This window comes from Nannobrachium achirus (assembly GCF_963921795.1).
Source record: "Nannobrachium achirus genome assembly, chromosome: 22".
Lineage (NCBI taxonomy): Eukaryota > Metazoa > Chordata > Actinopteri > Myctophiformes > Myctophidae > Nannobrachium > Nannobrachium achirus.
This window is the reverse complement of record NC_137829.1, coordinates 15,964,367-15,984,440: the sequence shown is the minus strand read 5'-3', so window position 1 is coordinate 15,984,440 and position 20,074 is coordinate 15,964,367. Positions and strand designations below refer to the sequence as shown.

Below are 20,074 nucleotides of genomic sequence, written 5' to 3'. Positions count from 1 at the left end.
CGAAGGTGTCGAGTGACAAAAAGAACAGATCTACAAGCTAACAATGTATCACAGTGCAATGTGTTGTGAGCTTGTAGATAAGATGTGACGTCATCCTACATAACGTTAGGCCGCACTCACGCAGCTCGTGCAGCGCAGCACTGCATTCAACCACGTTACATATTTCAGGTAATGTTAGACAAAAGATTATGTACTGTACATCCAAACATTTTCCAAAACATAATTTGATTAATTTAATTCCAAACCTTTTCCAGGCCTGAAAAACTGATTTTCTCATTTCAAAATATTTCTGGTAATGTTATGTTTGTTTCTCTTGGAAATGAATGCAGACACCCTCGCCAACTCTACTCCTACATGGCTGCTTTGCATAGCGTGCATTAAAAATGTGAGATCCGATCGCAATGTTGACACAACAACACAATGGCAACGCATAGAATTACCAGGTGTAAATGAAACAGGCCTTGTCGGATCACTCAGACCACATATTCGAATATGGATTGCAATTTAACTCCCATCAGCATCACGGCTCTCATGTTCTGTCTGCACTGGCAGTAACTTCCTGTTGTCATCAAGACATCAAAAATGTCACCAAAATGTTCGGTGATTTCCGAACTCTCATTCGGTGTAATGCTTTTCAGAAGTCGTGAGTGATGTCATTTTGTAGTCGAACCGGACCTTTTGACCGAAAAGTTTGGTTTCTGTCAAAGTATGGACAGGCCTTTCTACTTTTTGTGTCTGATTATTTTTTTATTATCGTTTGTCGGGCAGAAACCATGCCATATTTTCATAAATGAATACCCTACTTGATAATGAATAATGTGGACCTACTCCACCCACAGAGGAAATTCAGTTATCAGCACAACCCAGCTGATCACAGCCTACAACAGCCGCAGAGCAATTAGGGGTTAAGAGTCTTGCTCAGGGACACACATCGACATTGCTGGCCTGGTATAGAATCGTACCTGGGACTAGGGTTGTTCGATTAATCGATTTTTAATCGTAACCCGTTTTTTTTCCTTTGGACGATTTTAAAAAAATGGAAATCGTAAAATCGATTTTCACTTTAATTAGGGAAATTCTTACTCATTGGAGCCTTGCACGCGCAAAAAGTACACAGCCCCGTCCTCCTAAAGCAGGACGACAAGGTCCGACACCAAATTAATACTACTTTCTATCTGATGTGTAATTCCTTTGATGCGCGTTTAGCGCACGTCAGACTGAGCAGAGTTCACCACCGCAATGCGCTCACTCGCGATGGTTCAAGCAGCAAACAGAACAAAACGCTGCTGAGCTGGTAAACTTACTTACTTGTTGTAGTTTGAAAGAAGCTTATTAATTCTGTGTTACCCACCTACTGACTGTAGTCTACTCCTACTGTCCATGTCACTGTGTTAATTTTGCGTCGGGAAGCGAAGCGCTTCGCCTCCGTTTACAATCAGTCAACATCTCCGTGCATGAGTGGTGCAGGGCAGGGGCGTAGCCAGGAATTACATTTTGGTAGGCGAAATGCCTACCAAAATGCCTCACCAGCCTCCAAGAGCTGGCTTGTTTTGGCTGTTTTGTCACTCACTATTGATAATGAAACACTAAGGACGCTAAGTTGTATGTGATTGTTGCACAACTAAAGTTATTATTATTAATACCCTTATTGTTTTATTGCATTTTGCTATTTGGCTATATAAAAAAAATCAAAAAATGAAACAATAATGAAAAAAAAAATCATTTCCTTGCATTTTTTAAATGAAAACAAAATAGTTGAAACAATGTATTATTCTTTTAACAAAAAATCGAAATCGAAATCGAAAATCGGGATTTCAGAGAAAATAATCGAGATTTTATTTTTTGGCCATATCGAACAACCCTACCTGGGACAACCAGTAATGGCCACCCCTATCATCATGATCATGAGCATGAGCATCTCACAAAAGTGTCAAAAGTTGCAGATCCACAAGCTTGAAACTCTTTGAAACACTTTTTCAATTTCTTTTATTGGAATCCTGAAAATTACGTTTTAGACACGTTTTTCCACCTAAAAGAGACGATATATTATTATGTATGAGTTTATAGCCTACAGTACCGTAAGATTACAGTAGGTAAGAGGTCTATGCAATTCTGTACAGTACATGTCTCCTACTGTACATCCTATATAGTACTCCGTAGGAAGTCTGAATATAAGCAAAGTAGGGATGTTAACAATCTAAAATCGATTAATTGCCGTTAAGGAATTAATCAATTAAAATAAACTATTATATTTATGAAAGTTACAGGTATGGTGTGTGTGATATCAAATGTGATCTTAACATAATCACAGTAATCCTTAATCATATTCAAGGGCTTTTGGAGAGAAATGAGACAGCCTCCATAGAGTACTACAAAGGTGTGTGTGTGTGTGCGTGTGCGTGTGCGTGTGTGTGTGTGTGTGTGTGTGTGTGTGTGTGTCCAACTGAAACTCGTTGACACTCCTCGTTAAGGAACACAACATGGAGATAACGAATATTGACCTTTGAAAACCTTGAGTTTGTAATGCCCTCATGTCCATTTTTACACTCTAAGCCGGACGTGATCACACAGAGACACTTTGCTAGTTGCTACAAGGACAAACGCTTCAAAGGCGTCTTGACATTACATTACAGCATCAGGGCCTGTGGAGCAGACCTCATAACATGACTTTTAAAGGTGATACACCATGAAATTTCACTTTTCCCATTTTAAAAACTTTTTTTGGGGTCCCACTAGCACCTTCTATCCTCACAAAGTCCCATTTCTGACCGTTGTGTCTTTCTCTGGTTTTGAGAAGGCGAAGGTTAAAAGTATCCCACGGGTTCTCAAAACAGGCTGTCCAGATTTGATGCCGATTGTGACATATCATCTGCCGATTGTGACGTCATCATAAAAAAAATAAAAAATAAAAAATAAAATCTTTTTTCAAAAAAGATTTTTTCAAAAAAGATTTTTTTTTCAAAAAGATTTTGGGGGGGGGGGGGGGGTGGCACAATTCAGGCCAAATGTGGTACTGCAACTGAAATGCTCTGAGAGCCATTCAAAGAGGCTCAAAGAGGCTCTCTATTCAGGAGTGGTAATTTAGCCTCAAACCTTTTGAAAAACGTTTTTGGGACATAAACAATATGACATAAATACTTTTTAAATGCATGGTGTATCACCTTTAAGACTAAAATAAAACGTTTGTCTACATTTGGCATTGTCCTAACATCTCTACCACATCTACCTGCATCAAAACAGTGGTGTGACTCCGAACCAATGTGTTGAAAAGTTGAACTTACAGTGTCTAAAAAAGACAACGTGGCACGTTTCAAGCGACTGGTGTGATAATCCCCTCGGACAATCTTTGTAATTTTATTACTGGCCCCGTCTCCTCCAGACGCAAATATCGGAGGTGAAAATCCCTGCAGATGCGTGTATCGTCAGACATTTGGACGTAATCTGCCTCCACACGTCACAAAGGCCAGACTGATGTTTTAACAGCCTGCCGCTCCATTAGACCAGTTCTCTTTTAGCTTCCAAAGCTCTTTGAGGGGGGAAAAGGGGGGGAGAGATGGAATCTTGTAGAGAGACTAGAGGTTCTACTAACAAACACTCAAAGACCTAACGTCTGGGCGTGGCCAGTTAGTCGCGACCGTAGGTTGCAGTCAACTATGAAAGCCAGCACATCATGTCCGTATCTCTGTCACGCCTGACACTGTGGTGTAGTTCCCACAATCTGGCTAGCCATCGTCAAAGAAAAGGGAAAGCCCATTCGGTCTGTCCCTCTTGCTTTGAATGTTAACTCATTTCAGTAATTTTGAGATTCCAGGGGGCACTTTCACCCTTTGCCACCCTGCATAATTTCTGATGCTGCTATGCACAGCCACAGACACCGTCAGTAGGATTTGCTTATATTAAATATGTGAGATACTTTGAGAGGTCAGCAGCTGCTTTGGATGTCTGCATGGTCCGGATACCAGGGGAGATTCCTGGAGGGGGGGGGGGGTTATTTCATAAGCAGACCTTTGGACTCCAAACTGACTGGGCCAAAAATAGCACAGTGCCTTCCATAGCATGGCAAAGAGAGGCTCTACAAGTCTGGGATCACCTCTTTTTGGGTCATAATAAAAAGGTATTCTGGAGTAATTCAGCTATTTTGCACATACAGTCCATAGATTATCACCCTAGACCCTACCACATTAATTTAGGCATAATACCAATTCCCATTTTTTTCCTGCACAGCACACACCATAGATTATCATATAAAATAAATACACATATTTTGGTCCACACTAAACGAACTGGTTAAAATAGTCTACAAGTAAAACATTTAGTATAGTAATCATTGCTGTTTGTTCAGTGTCTCTCCAGCTCTTTATTAAAAAGAAACAGAAAATACATTTTCAGGATACGAATTTTGGTATTCCAACCCATAAATTTATTTGCGGTTTGCTAAAGAGAAAGAGAAATGGCAGAGAACACAAACACACAGCTATTGGAATACTCAAAAATCCCCTTACATCCCCTTCATGTGTCATCAAAATATTTATGGTCCAAATGGATCAATATTCAATTAGAGAATTTGATATCCTGGTGCTGCTGGAGCACACACCTCATCTATTGAAACATTAGGCCTATCTATATCATATCCCTGGCTAAAAACATCCCAGTATCCGCCTCGAGGGTCAATGAAGAGTTCTCTTATCTTTGCTTCACATTCACGGTTAGCTAGGGAGACAAATCTTTTCTGTCTAGATAAAAAAAAAAAAAAGCGCAATCACTGTAACGCTGTCCATGGCGTGGAATTTAAGAGATGGACATGAATAATGGCTATCTAAATTTGGGCTGGTTCTTGTTAAGCCACTGAAATAAAACAAAGCAGGCAGATTAGAATGTGAATACTAAACCCAACCTTAACCCTAACCTCCGTAAAACTATGCCTAAAACGAACCCTAACCAGACCCGGTGCCCATTTCCAAACGCACCCTTTGATACACTCGGACTGAAAGACCTGCAGAAAACACTCTCCCGGAAAGAAACATCTGAATGAAATGACATACAGTTAATCCATAAAGGTCACTGCTATGTTCAGCTGATCTGAGCACTCATTCTGTTAACACATATGGTGCCAACCCCGAGTTTCCCGAGTTTGTATTGGTACTACCGCTGTGCCAACCCCGAGTTTCCCGAGTTTGGGCCGTTTTTGAAAAAAAAAAAGTTTTTTTTTTTCAATTTTTTTTTCAAAATTTTTTTGGACCTCCAGAAATGTATTAGGCATGATCGCGATCGCGAAATTGCATGTTTAACCCCCATACCAACTCATTCTTTCAAACATGGCAGCCATGTTTGTTTACATCTGAAGAAAACATAATGGCTTATAAATCATGAATGCCTGAACGGATTTCCAAGCGGATTTTTTTGTTTGAAAGCTGTGAACAGCATCTACACACGTGGTGCATCATCTAGGCATGGGCGTGCACTTTTTACACAATTGCACAATTACATGAAAGTCTATGGTAACCATGGCAACGCGAGACATTGAAGAGAAAAAATCATTGCAACATAAGTGTTAAGTAGCAGTTATGAAATTATATTGTTTGTGTGTGTGCGTGTGTGTGTGTGTGTGTGTGTGTGTGTGTGTGTGTGTGTGTGTGTGTGTGTGTGTGTGTGTGTGTTCTGTTTTCAGGGAATGGCCTAAGTCAACATAAGTAAAAATCACACCCGTGTGAACTGAGCGGTGGTTCCCCCCCGTGTGTGTGTGTGTGTGTGTGTGTGTGTGTGTGTGTGTGTGTGTGTGTGTGGCCTGGACAACAGCGCCCCTCCCTTAACATGTGTGGTCAGAAAAGGTACTACACAGGCTTGAGGCTACATACAGACCCACCCACATACAAACAAACTAACACACTAACAAACATACCTACACACACGGCCACGCTATGGAGACGGTGTGACCACCGCTCAAAAAGCTGTTTATGCCTGTCCTCATCAAACCCTACAGCTCTGAAAGCAGACTGCCCCATAGGTCGAACTCCCGTTGGGTCGAACACCGTCGGCAGGTTAGCTACTCACCAGCGTCGGCAGGTTAGCTAATCACCACGTCACGGTTACTGAGGTTAGGATTAGGGTTAGGTTTAGGCATAGTTTTACTGAAGTTAGGGTTAAGGTTAGGTTTCGGTGGTCGGACAAAATGGTGTTCGACCTAAGGACATGTCACCCCCCAGGGGATCCGGATCACATGACCATGGAACTCTGTATGTCAACAAGAATTGACACAGTCAATATAAAATCTGTGTGCTCGTTTTAGTGTTAAAAAAAGTTTGAAAAATGTTTTTTTTGAAAAAAAAAAAAAAACTTTGAAAAAAAAATTTTAGAAAAAAAAAAGTTTAGGTCCAAAAATGTGTTAAAAAATCGACCTGATGGTGGCGCTATATGGGACAGATCCATGTCGATGAGATAAGTGTAGACATACTGTGTAGCGATTTGTGTGATTTTAGGGCAAAAACTGCAGGAGCAGTATTCAAAAATGTGTTTTAAAAAATTTGGCGGGGGTCCCTGGAGCTGCGGGGGTCCCTGGAAGAGTGGAGGTTGTGGATTGGCAGACAAGGATTGTGTGTGGAAAATTTCACATGGATAGGGGCAAAAAAGTGTGATGTGACGTGACAGACAGACTGACGGACAGACAGGCGGTGGAGGTTTTCATAGTAACTGCGACCTTACGGTCGCAATTATAATCATTAGTATTGTTTATTTTAATTATTATTATTAAGGAACTCTAGAAATCTCAGTTGGAACTGTTACCCCAGTGACCCGATGCTGGATAAGCGGTTGAAGATGGATGGATGGATGGATGGATTATTTTAGAGTAAGCTACTTTTTTTACCATTATTGTGTACTCCGCCACATGGGGAGCAATCTTCAATTCAATCTTCAATTCAAAGAAGCTTTATTGGCATGAGAACACAAACGTTTACACAGTGGTGGAAAAAGTACCTACATTTTTATAATTAAGTAAAAGTATCAATTCTGCAATGTAGAATCACTCTGTTACAAGTAAAAGTCCAGAATTACAAATGTACTTGAGTAAAAGTACAAAAGTATTGGTATCCAAATGTACTTAAAGTACCAAAAGTAAAAGTACAAAATGTTTGAAAATAGCAGATCTACAAGCTCACAACGCGTCGCACCGCAATGCGTTGTGAGCTTGTAGATCGGCTATTTTCAAATAGCCTTGGTATAATTTGGGTCCCCATTTTATTTATTTTTTGCATTGTGAGCTTTTAGATCGCCTATTTATAAAATGTTTGCCTCTATCTTATATTATTTTACAATTAGGCTAATGTTTGGACATTTTTGATAGTATAGTTTTAGCTTGTTGATTACTTTAGTGCAATAATGGTATTTTTTTTTTTTTTTCTTGGGGTAATAAAAAGGTAATTTTCTCAAGTACTGTACTTATAAGTACAATTTAAGGTACTTTTACTTTACTGGAGTATTTCCAATTTTCATTACTTTTACTTCTACTCCACTACATCTCAGAGGCAAATATTGTACTTATTCCACTACAATTATTTGAAAACTTTACTAGTTACTTTGAAAAGTATAGCCTACATAACCACTTCAGCCATGGCTATTTTCAAAGGATATTATTTGGTAACATGTGATACAGAATAATTGTGCATAATGAGTACTTTTACTTTTAGTCCTAAGTGTAGCCTATACTTTTACTCAAGTAGGTCTACATTTTGAATTCCGGACTTTTACTTGCAGTATAGATAGGGTGACCATATTTTCAGCCACTCAAACCGGGACGCAAACCACTGTTGCTTAAAACCGGGACCTTAAAAGCAATGCGCACGTTACCGTGCGTGCCCATTCTCTAACGTTCGTGCACGCGCACACACACACCGCAGGTTGCAAACAGGCAGTGAGTGATTGACAAACAGGCTCAGTGTTGAATTCAGACACGCAATGAATTTGTTTATGTTTTCTGATTGGTTGGTGAGCATGTTTTCATGAAAAGAACATGATGAATGTCTATGCAACCACTGAAAACAGCTACTATTATTTTAATTCTGGAGAAAACCGGGACAATCTTGCAGTGAATGTTGAAAACCGGGACATATTAGTGTTTTAGAGATATTTGTCAGGACACTGGGACACGCAGCTTGAAAACGGGACTGTCCCGGGTAAAACGGGACGTCTGGTCACCCTAAGTATAGATACTTTTACTTAAGTAAAACATTTGAGTATACTTTTCTCACCACTGTGTATGGAGAGACCACTCTGTGGGAGAGACGTAATACTATGAGAACGTGGAGCGCTCGGGAAAACGGCTGTTGTAAATCACAGATAATTAGTTTCTCCGCTTTGAAAATCAGACGTCTTTTTATGACTTAATGAGTTTATGACCCTCTGCCAGCCTCACTCTGCCTCAGAAGAGCAGCCAGAAACGGCAGTAGCTTTAGCATGTAGCTAAACGTAGCAGCTGCAGTGTAAAGACGTCACGTTTCTGCGCCTGTGGGGGAACACGTTCTGTGGGGGAACCCTTTTTGGTGTATCACCTGACACGCTGTGCCACTATGGTCAGAGAGCGGCCCGGTGCTACGCTAAAACTCAGGCACCCATTGAATTCTGTGACCATGTACGGTCGCACAAAATGGATTCAAAACACACACTGTTAGTTCTATCGTCTGTTTTAAGACTTTCTACGCGGATTTCATTTGTGTTAACGCAGGGTAAAGTAGCATGCCTTCACCCATGAACAATGGTGGCGTCTGTGGACTTTTTAAAATATATATTTTTTCGCGACGTGGTAAATTATTTTAACGTGGACTCCAGGACAATGACGTGAATGCGTCTCTAGGCAACGTGAACGCGTCTAAGACGCGGGATGCGCACGTAATGACGTCACTGACCATGTGACACCGAGACAGCCAATGGGCAAAAAGTCGCGTAAAGGTAGTGCACTCACAGTTACACAGATTTAAAAACATGACATTATCTGACCCGGTTGTTTCACCAGAATCTGGAACCGACTCCAGGGGGTCAATGTCAAAATGCATAACCTTGAGTCACCATGCAGCAGAAACTAGAGCCGATATGACAAAATGTGCTCCCCCAAAATGATTCCCCTCAGTCAGAGGGGCCTACCCACAAGCCTGTGATGTGGTGCAAGACACGTGAATCTTTAAAATAAAAAATAACTATAAATGTGATGTGAGTGTACTGGCATGTCCATGTTTTATTCTAGCTCGTAGCAACTGGTGAGACCAGGGACCTGTTTCACTGAAAGCAGAATTAAATAAGCCAAATCCAGACTTGACAAAGCCTCCTCTGTATAGCCTGGCCTGGTCGAGATAATTCAGCTATCGTGAAACCGATTGAGCACTGATCCTGGCTAACTTAAGCCGGGATAGGAGATAAATCCAGACTTTATCCCTAATCTAGGTTCGTGAAACAGGCCCTGGGCTACTTGATTCGGCCTTCTTGTGGAGGAACAATAACTTTGCAGCACCCAACCAGATATATAGACCGTTTTCCTGAGCGTTCTCCTGGAGAGGGTGCCACCGCCATTGCTGCGGTGTCAATAGTCACTCTGCTGCTATTAGTCTGGGATTATCTTCCGAAAAGATGTCCAATTCTGTAATAAATTCCTTACCAAGAAATGTCTTCACCAATGTGTTTGCAAAGATGTCTAGTAACACATCTCACAAAGACTGAAATTCAGTTTCCCTAGGGGAATCTGTGATAGCTGTTGAAGGGTGGGGTCCCACTGACTGAATTTATTCAAGTACTTTTTAAGATATCCCCTGACTATGCTGGACAGCCGCAGCAAAGGCTTTTCCACCTGAAAGCATCGTGTTTGGTGTTACAACATGTCAGGTCCAAGGACCACCAGGGGCCCAAATGGGTCTGTAATTCAGTGTATAAATGTTTGTACAGTGCTAGATAAAAAATGTGGGTAACACTTGCTATGCATTCCATGTCCATAATGTGTTATAAGCTCAGTAAGCACTAAGCATAGTTATAAAGTACTATAATCTGCTGCTACTTTACAACAATAATCATAGCACATTATGAATGTATAAGGGCTTATAAGGTCAAACATTATAATACCGGTACTTCATAATGGTTGGAAACTTAGATGATTACTACTTTACAGCATTGTGAGTATTTATAACTGAAATTATACAGTTATAAGCAGGTTGTAATGCGTTATAATAAGTGTGTTTATGACACATAGGCATGGGATGGGATGCATAGCAAGTGTAGTTTCTATGAAACTGGTGTGTTAGTAGTGCTCAGGGGGGACGTCTGGGCTGCTTACCATCGGGGAACTCCCTGTCGCTGATGTGCTGCAGGTACGGCCCGGTGTTGTCGTCACTCACATCGGTGCTGACCTGGTACTCCTGGAGCCGCTCCGGTGGCTGCCTGGACGGCTTGGGACTCCCCTCCGGAGAGACGCAGCACGTCACCGTGTTCCCCATTCTTATGGTATTCTAAGGACACCGGCTAATAGAGGGGGCGGGGTGGGTAGCATTAGTGCAAATAGTATATAATTATTAATATATATTTTAGACAAGTGGTTCGCAAAGTCGAGATCCAAAAGAGAAATTAGACGTTTGCCCGGGACACAAAACAAGTGAAAACAAATCTGCTGTTTTCACTACTTTTTAAAGTGTTTCTTTAAGGTGCACAGAATTCCTCAATTTAAAAAAATATATAGGCCTATAGATATATATCCATTACATTATTTTGGTAGAAAATATTGAGGTTTTTCAGATCAGATGTTTTGTCTTTTGAAATATGTAAATATATTTTAATGTATGAAACAAACAACAACAAAAACAAGTTATATTTACTTGTGTCGTGACCCAATTTCTTTTTGTCCGTCACCCACAAATGGGTCCTCCTGACCCACTGTCTGGGAAACAGTGTTATTATACGACTTCTGACTTCAGAGGGAACACGCCGTTATCTCTGCCTTCTTCTCCTTCTAGTTGTGCTTCTCCACCGCCCAGCACCGGGGAGGAACCGCATTCCTGTCCATCTATCCGTGTGGGCCGGGGGTGTGATGGTCACTTCCTCTCTCCTCTCCCCGTCAGGAGGAGCCAACAGTCCGGCCTTGGCAGTTGCAGTCTGCCGCGCGGCGGGACTGAGGGAAATCAATGTTTTGTAAATGTAGGCGTTAATGCTCGACGGTCAAAACACTGCGAGATGCTGGCAGCAGCTTCAAGTCCCCACTGTCTGTCAGTTCATTCATTCATTCGTTTACTACCGAGCTCGCATTGTTTAGCACCACTTTGTTGTTGTTTTATACTTAAACGCACGAATGTGTATCACTGCTGCCTAGGAGCTTCTAATGTGCTAGATATGCACACTATTTTTGCCAACCGACGCTCTCTTTGGTCGCAATACTCGCCCAAGAAGACGCTGCTGAGGGGATATTCCACGTTCTTCGCCCTGGTTTCCCTCGGGGGCCGCCGACGACGCGTCGCCAACTCTAGCCCGAGGCTTCTCCTCCGGCCTCCATCAAAAAACGCAGCCCGCTCGCCTCCTTTTAACGGATAAAAATAACCCAACCGTTTGGTAACGATACAAAAAATAAAAAATAATGATGATAAAATAAAAAATAGAACGCACAGGTCAAAGTCAGTTAAGGCGTCAGTGCGTTCATGTTCGTTGGTAGTAGGCTACCGTGCTACTACTAGCGGCTCGGCTGCCGCGTTCTCTGGACAGCTACCCCGGATCCCGTGCGTTCCCCGTCGGGTAAAAGATTCAGGGCTGCGCCCCCTTCCTTCCACCAAGCCACCATCTGTTGGCTTCCCAAACCAAGTGGAGGTCTCGCGCGGACTCGGGTCTCTGACAACGCGAGATTTAGACAAGTGGTGGAAAAAAGTACTCACATTTCTTTACTTGAGTAAAAGTATCAACTATCAATACTGGCTGTAATGTATAGAAATACTCTGTTACAAGTAAAGGCTTTTTGTACTAGAAAAAGTTCAAATTGGTAAAAAAAAGAAATACTTATTAAAGTACCAAAAGGATAGCCTATGCCCTATGATATCATATCATATGATAGCCCCATATAGAACCTCACCCTCCGCTGCATACTGTTGTGCTCCGAGATATGCAGCGGAGGGTGAGGTTCTATATGGGGCTATAATCATATGATAGATACGGTATGCTATATACAAACACTTGACACGATCACTTCGTTTTTGCGCCGCCTTGTGAGCTTGTAGATCAGCTGTTTTCACTAAACGTTGGTTTTCTAATTCATGGAATTTCTTTGATTTTTCTTTGATTTCTTCATGACATTACTGGGGGGGAAAAACATTGATATTTTTTTATTATTATTATTTCTGGGGGGGGGGGGTGTTGAAAATGTTTTGAAATAATAATTTTAAAACAAAATGAAGGAAACAAAAAATGAAGGGACCCATAAAAATGTGTCTGCGACCCACAAATGAGTCCTGACCCACTGTTTGGGAACCAGTGTTCTTTTGCACACTCCTCTGAATGTCAATAACAATTTATCCTCCCATCTCTCTAAATCCACCTCATGTGGATAAGGTAATTTAATTATTGGACCGTGGCTGAAGTCTGAACCTGAAAATCTTGTCCTAAATGTCAAAAAATTCCTCCATCCCCATCCTCCCACAATATACATCACATGAATACAGGTAAGAGGAGAGGGATGTAAAAGTAATAGGCTTTAACAGTGACTAAAACCTAGAAAAAAAGAAAGTTAGGCTATAAATGGACTTCATTTAGCGCTTTTTCTCTAAAGCGATTTACATTGAATTTCACATTCACTTTCACGCACCAGTGGTGGAGGAAACAATGCAAGGCACCAACCTGCTCATCGGCAGCAATCAGGGGTTCAGTGTCTTGCTCAAGGACTCTCCGAAACACATAGCCAGGAGGAGCTGGAGCCGGGAATCGAACCTGGAACCCTGTGATTCCAAGACAGCCACCCTACCCTCCTGAGCCGTACACAAACACACGGACGGATGCCTTTCGGCCTGGCGGAGACAATCAGCAGAAGATAGGCTCGTGCTCCTGGCATTTGATGGATGTGCTGCTGGTGCAAAAGATCAGCTGGCAATCAACCCAATTGATTTGCAGTGTCACTGTCAACACAGCTGTCACAGGTTCAGTAGCCTAGCTTCCTCAGCAAGTCTGGGGCTATGAGGAGACAAGTGATTAATGAGTAGAGCCCAGCCAGCTCTCAAGAAGACAGGGCCAGGGCTGGCTTCTGGGACTGCATAAACCCACTCAACCAGTGGCTGGTTACAAAATGTTTTGGGAAAGGGGCCTCACACAAAGAATACATTTAATTGCAGGACATTGTGTTATCTTTTGGATTGGAAACTCGATTAGAAATTTCAAACAGGGATGTGGATTACAGAATGGGTCCAAAAGCTCAGGGGGCCCTAAGTCAAAGCTTTTGGGGGAATTGTCATGGTTATTAGACCTACATTAACAATACTTGTCAAAGCGATTTGTCATTCATGTTAATAACAAAAGCCCCAAAAGTCCTAACACTAGAAGGAATAGCCTTACCGTTCACTTTGAAGATGTCACAAGAAACAAGCCATCATGATAGCATTACGTGTTTAGTAAGCCTGTATTATTTGCGACCGTCAGGTCGCAGTTACTATCAAAACCTCCACAAACTGTGAGTCCGTCCGTCAGTCAGTCCGTCAGTCTGTCTGTCTGTCACACGTCACATGTCACACTTTTGCCCTGCTCATATCTCCGCAACCGTTGCCCCGATCCATGCCAGATTTTGCACACACACTCCTTGCCTGCCAAACTACAACCTCCAAGGACCCCCGGAGCTCCAGGGACCCCCAGGTCCCTGGGGGACCCCCAGATGTAAAAAATGACCAAATGTGCAAAAATGACCAAATGACCACCCCAACGGGGCTGCTCACGGGGAATTCCCGGGGACCACCGACTCCTGGTGCTCCAGAACGGATGCAAAAGTGGTGGCGCCCCCAGTGGAGGACCCCCTGCCACTGCAGCGCACAAAAATGCCGTAACTCGGGCTAGGAGCGACCGGGAGAGCCGGGGCGGGTACCTATTCGTCCGCCTCGGCGGCGCGGAGACCCCACCCCTCATTTCTCACATGGCCCTCTTCTAGCGCCACCATGAGGCCGACTCTTGCAAAACACATTTTTGGACACTGCTCCTACAGATTTTGCCCTAAAATCACACAAATCGGTACACACTATGTCTACACTCATGTCATCAACATGGATCTGTCCCATATAGCGCCACCATCAGGCCGATTTTTTCAAACACATTTTTGGACACTGCTCCTACAGATTTTGCCCTAAAATCACGCAAATCGGTACACAGTATGTCTACACTCATCTCATCAATATGGATGTCCCATATAGCGCCACCATCAGGCCGATTTTTTGAACCACATTTTTGGACACTGCTCCTACACATTTTGCCCTAAAATCACGCTGCGACCTGACGGTCGCTTATCTCCCGATTAGGGAGTCTTACTGGTAGTATAACTCTTAACTGTGTCATGACGTAGATAGCTGATCTAGGCTACACACGTGCTGTGTATGTACACGTAAATGTATACAGTTATTGTCGTATTGGCTGTAAGTCAGTGTACCAGACCTGTCAGTGTGGGGGGTCTTATACGAGCACATGCCCAGGGGCCCCTATAGTCTCTATTTTCAAAATACTACTGTTGGTTTGTATAGCATTAAATGGACATTTCTGATCTTGTGCGATATCATGAACCATCCCTATCAGGTAATCTGGGAAAGGTCTACTTTCTGTGCCAAGAATCAAAATTAAACATGGAGAAGCAGTGTTAAACGACAACAGCTTGAAGTCTAGTCCATCAAATGATGACGGAAAAAAAACCTTTAAGAACAATTTATTGTAGCATACAGTATTAAGTGTTTACAAAAGGCTGATGCAATGTAAGAGTTACAGAGCACTTCAATAGTCTATACAAGAGGCTGGTATAGTTTGATAAGGTAATGTTGCTCAAACAGTATACAATACACCATTAGGTACATAGCAAAACACCATGACCTCGTCTCTATTATGACCTATACAATAAATGGCATCTAAAGTTGACAACTTGTAAAAATGGCAATACTGTATAAACCGATCACACAAAAGTTAGAAAAATGATTACCGGTACTGGTATAGTTGTAGAAATTTTACATATACATAAGACGCATGTAGAATCATCATGCACAAACTGAAGCCTGGGCTATATTATGTACATCTTCTGGCACAGAAATCAAAACACTGTCAGTGAAAAGGAAAACAAAAGTTGCTTTCACGTCACGTCATTGAGATCAATATACCTAGTAAACATGAGCAGCCTAGCCTATTAACTAGTCTTTTTTTTTAGCACCAGCAAACTAGCTGTCCTGTCAGTTACAACGGTTCAAATGACAGTTCAGCTCAAAAATTAACCACATTTATCTTGGCCCTATATTGGGAAAATTGTCAAATTATTTTAATATATTTATACCTGCCCCCGATCTACAAGTTCACGCGATGCGACGCGTTGTGAGCTTGTAGATCGACCATTTTCGCACCCTCTGCTGTGCTGACAGGGAACGCAGGGAACGCACTACAGCAAATGGAGAGGTCCCAGATGAGGCCAGTCATGGACCTGCTCTGTTCAGATTTGTTTGAGGAAAATAAAGAAATATGCTGTCACAAACTGGAATTTGTTTCCGGTGTCAATGGTGCCCTGAATAGGTAACATGATTAGTGATGTGACGCTTTGGGAGCTTGTAGTTCATGAGCAACGCCGTTGTAAGGTTAAGTAAAAATAAGTCTTTATGCTTGAGCTGTACACATGACAACACGTCTATATGAATGGTGTGAGCCGGAGTATGTAAGATACTTGAGAGTGAGTAAACGATACAGTACAGCGTGATCATGAGTCCAGGTTGAATATGAGAAGAGATGGTCTTCTCGACACTTGATTTCTGTAGTCTTTTTTTTTTTATCCCCTAGTCTAGGCCAAACCCTGTCTATATTACAAATCTTTACGGTTTACTGTACATTATCAACATTTCAGTCAAGTAGAAAAATAACAAACAGAGCTAATATGTGCTGATGATCTGACCACGACGACAATTAATAAAATAAAAAAATAAAATAAAACATTATTTGCCCTTCTTGGAGTATATCTGTACTTGACTGGACTGGTTACTGCAGTAATTGGAGTTCAATCTTCCATCGCATTTTGAAAGAACATTTTACCCACTAATTGCCAATATGTGAAAAAAAGAAAAAGAAAGAAAAAACTGACATTTTATCTATCTCAGCAAAACCAGGGCCACTCATTTGAACCAACATCTTCTGGATTACCATAATTTTCAACCAACGTTTCTAAAGAGAAAGACAAAAAGAAAACACTCTCTCATCCCAGACTACAATTCACTGATAGCAAGACACCCCGAAATATAACTTTGGAACGAAGACCCTCGTCTTATATAGCTGCCACAATTGTGTTAGGCCTGGTAGATTTAAACAAATACACTTGTACAATATCCTATATTATACACTGATGTATATGATACAGATATGCAAAACCGTTTCCATATACTGTAGACTATAATAACAATATACATATCAAATTAACAGAAATACATAAGATCTACCCATGCTGTAGAGTTCATAACATCAAAAGAAACCAAAATCCAAAATGAAACACCATGTGTTCTCACTCAGAAACAAAACACAAAGCCCCCCACCACAATGTTTTTTTTTTTAACCATGCATCTCTTGATGGATTAGTAGTAGCAATAATGGACATGCAAATCACATACATACTGTTGTAATGTAACTTGATATAGGTCCACACAATTCAGATTTGATTACCGTTCATCATAATCCCACATCATAAGACAAATGTTCAATTACAAAACACAAAGGAGAAAAAACTAACGTGAAAGAAATTAAATGACACGAGTGACTGAGCGGAGCCTTAATTTCACGAGTAAAAGATGAACACGATCCAACCTCCCTTACCATCATGTCGTTGTTGTCGGGTGGAAAGTCCCAGAAAGTAGAATAATAAAAATAGTCGATCTGCAAGCTCACAACATGTTGCCATGTGAAGGCATTGCGAGCTTGTAGATCTGCAATTCTTTTGTTGCAAATGTTTGAATTTTAATCCTGAATGGGTTTGAGGTTTCCACCCGACAGCAACGATGTGTCAGTAAGAGCACCTCAACTTTACATTTACAACATTTATCCAGATATTTCATGAGCATAAAAAAAATCACACCCGTGTGAAGTGGAGCTGTGTGTGTGTGTGTGTGTGTGTGTGTGTGTGTGTGTGTGTGTGTGTGTGTGTGTGTGTGTAGATCATGTGTACCGATTTTTGTGACATTTGAAGAAAATATGTAGGAAAAGGAGCAAAAAGTGTGTTTTGGAGAAAATTCAAGATGGCGGAAAATCTATCCTGGCGCAAATGGGCGTGGCCTATATGGGGAGATGCGTCTTGACCCAAGGAATCCAGGGAAAAAAGAATTTTAATTTTCCGATCTACGGTTCAAGAGTTACGGGGCAAAACGTAAAGTGGGCCGTTATAGCGCCACCATGAGGCCGAGTGATGTAATTATTTTTCGATTCATTCTTAAAATCATTATGAATCTCCTCTCCGAGGTTTGAAACTGTAGCTCCTATGGTTTACGAGAGAAAAATACTTGAAAGTGATTTCTTGCATTGTCCCATTATAAGTCAATGGGGACAATTAAGCGTCGTTTTTTGCCGATTACGTCGGCATGGTAAGGCGGATCGGAACGAAAGGTAATAGAACACCATTCCCGGCCGAGCCGCACATTTTGATGTATATATTGCGCGAGTGGCGTAAATGGTGCGGCACTAGTTACGCGCCGAAGTCAGGCTACATACACACAGACACACAGACAGACACACAGACCCACACAGCCACGTATAGGGAGCTGCACACAGCTCCAAAAAAGTATGTAGCGCCCCCTGCTCCAAAAAAGTATGTAGCGCCCCCTGCTGAAGGTATACTCACACAAGTACTGACCAAGCAGGTGGTGGAAACAAGCAGGGGCGTCACAAGGGGGTGTGGGGGGGTGTGAGTGGGACTGAGTTACTCGGGCCCAAGGTGGAAGGGCCTTAAAATACTTTAGCTATTGGAAATTAGCAGATCTACAAGCTCACAGCAAGCTTGTAGATCTGCTAATTTTTTTAGTCGTGAAAATGTGTGAAAATCTTTGAATTATTATGTATTTTTTAAACAAACATTTGTAACTCAAATTTTGCTTCTTGGGGGTCCCTGGAACTAAATACTTTGAGATGAGGGGGTCCGTGTCCAAATACATATCATTTTGGGGGTCCTTCACATGAAAAGGTTTAAGCACCACTGACATAGAAACTGTTTTTTTCAAAAAACCTTTGAAATATTCAAAGACTTGCACAAGTTTTCACGATTTTTCAAAAATAGCAGATCTACAAGCTTGCAGCGTGGCAGCTAAAGCACAAAATAATGTGTAATAATGCGTTCCCAGTCTAAAAGGGTTAAACCCCCTCCCCCTATGAAGAACATTCATGGGGTGCCTGCAGTGAATCCATCACTACTCGAAACGCGCCGCGAGCCGAAGCAACACTGTTTGAGTTTGTCATTTTTTTACTTGAATACTGAAGTGAAAAGAAACAGTTTTGGACACATGTGGTTTCCTACCCGACAAGAGACGAAATGAAATTTGCTCTGACATATTTGTCACTGGAGAACTTTTCTTTAAAAAGAAAACAATTAAGTATTCAAATTAAAGTGCATGCTTTTAAAAGATACGTATTCAAAAGTACAAATTAGTTTTTAATGTCAATGCATGGCTATATTGCAATTTTCACTTTCCGCCACACTTTCCAGAAATCTTCAAAAAATATCGATAATAGCAAAAAAAGCGCATCTGCAAGTTTCTTTGACTGAGCTTGTAAATCTGCTACTTTCACTATATTTGAAATAGGGCTAGTTAAGTGGTTAGTACAACAATTAGTATTTGTTGTGGAGTGAAAGTCATGAAGTGTCAAAAAAAACGAAACAAAAAAAATAAAAAATAATACACTCAACTAAAGTACAGATACTAAAAACAAAATGTACTTAAGTACAGCACTCAAGTGAACGTAACTACTGTCCAATGCTGACCACAACAGAGATGAAAGGTCATGTCATACTAATGTAATAGTATGTTCTTCTATAAAAAAAGACACAGGCGAGTTGAAACACATGTTGGCCGCGGCGATCCTCTACTGTGAGCATCGTTGTTCCATCAGGGTAGGCAGGCAGTTTGTAGCATCCTTTAAAAATGCTTAGAAAAAACAGAGTCCGTGGTGAAAATGAAACGCCACCGGTTGACCGAGCCCCCTGAACCAAGCGACTTCAGGTTAGGATGCGACTTCAGCGAAACGCTGGGTCAAGTAACAACGTCAAATCCATCCAGAATCCTTTTTTTTCTCTGTCAATTTGACTAAGCTTGCATGACTGCTGAGAGAGCACACACACACACACGTGTCCATATCTGAATTCTGTTCTCATCTCTTGACTGAAAACAGCAAAAATAGCCGATCTAAAAGCTCACAACACGTCGCGAGTCTTGCACTCGTAGATTGGCTATTTTCGAGTGCGACGACTGGCACGGACCTAAGTCTAATGTTTCTCAACCAGAGGGCCAAGTACCCAAAAGTCATGATTTGTTCCTACGGGGTCGACGAATTAGAACAACGTTAAGCAAGAACATGAATCTGTGTAATTCAGTATACTCTACTATGGACTGCAGGGTCCAGTGATCAACAGGACACACACTGTGTCCTCACATTAAATTAATGTTTTACTATTATGTGAAGAAGATGCACAGATTTGTTGTGCAAGTTATTATTTGAAGGTATTTTGCATCTTTAACTTGCCAAACGTGGAAAAAAGCCACTCCTTACTTAAAGCAATTTTACTGAAGTGAAAAATGTATATACAATAATTAAAAATACTGCATAATACAGTACACTGTACTACAATGCTATACTAGTGAACGGCAAGGTATTAGAAACAGAA

At 41.5% G+C, this 20,074-nt stretch overlaps 1 protein-coding gene across 2 annotated transcripts in view; it reads right to left on the bottom strand.

Annotated features, from left to right (window-relative positions):
• The window catches only part of ccnyl1 (cyclin Y-like 1), a 33,733-nt gene extending 20,752 nt beyond the window's left edge, over window positions 1-12,981 (bottom strand). Inside the window, exons 1-3 of one of the 2 annotated variants that reach the window (XM_080753291.1) lie at window positions 12,844-12,981; window positions 10,845-11,137; window positions 10,310-10,494 (exon numbers count right to left, since the gene is read on the bottom strand). In XM_080753291.1, the coding sequence (XP_080609417.1) occupies window positions 10,310-10,469 (160 nt within the window). In that variant the 5' untranslated portion in view covers window positions 10,470-10,494; window positions 10,845-11,137; window positions 12,844-12,981. Of the gene's footprint in view, window positions 1-10,309; window positions 10,495-10,844; window positions 11,811-12,843 lie in introns of those variants that run through there. The other variant, XM_080753290.1, reaches the window with a different exon arrangement.
• Window positions 12,982-20,074: the final 7,093 nt, after the last annotated feature.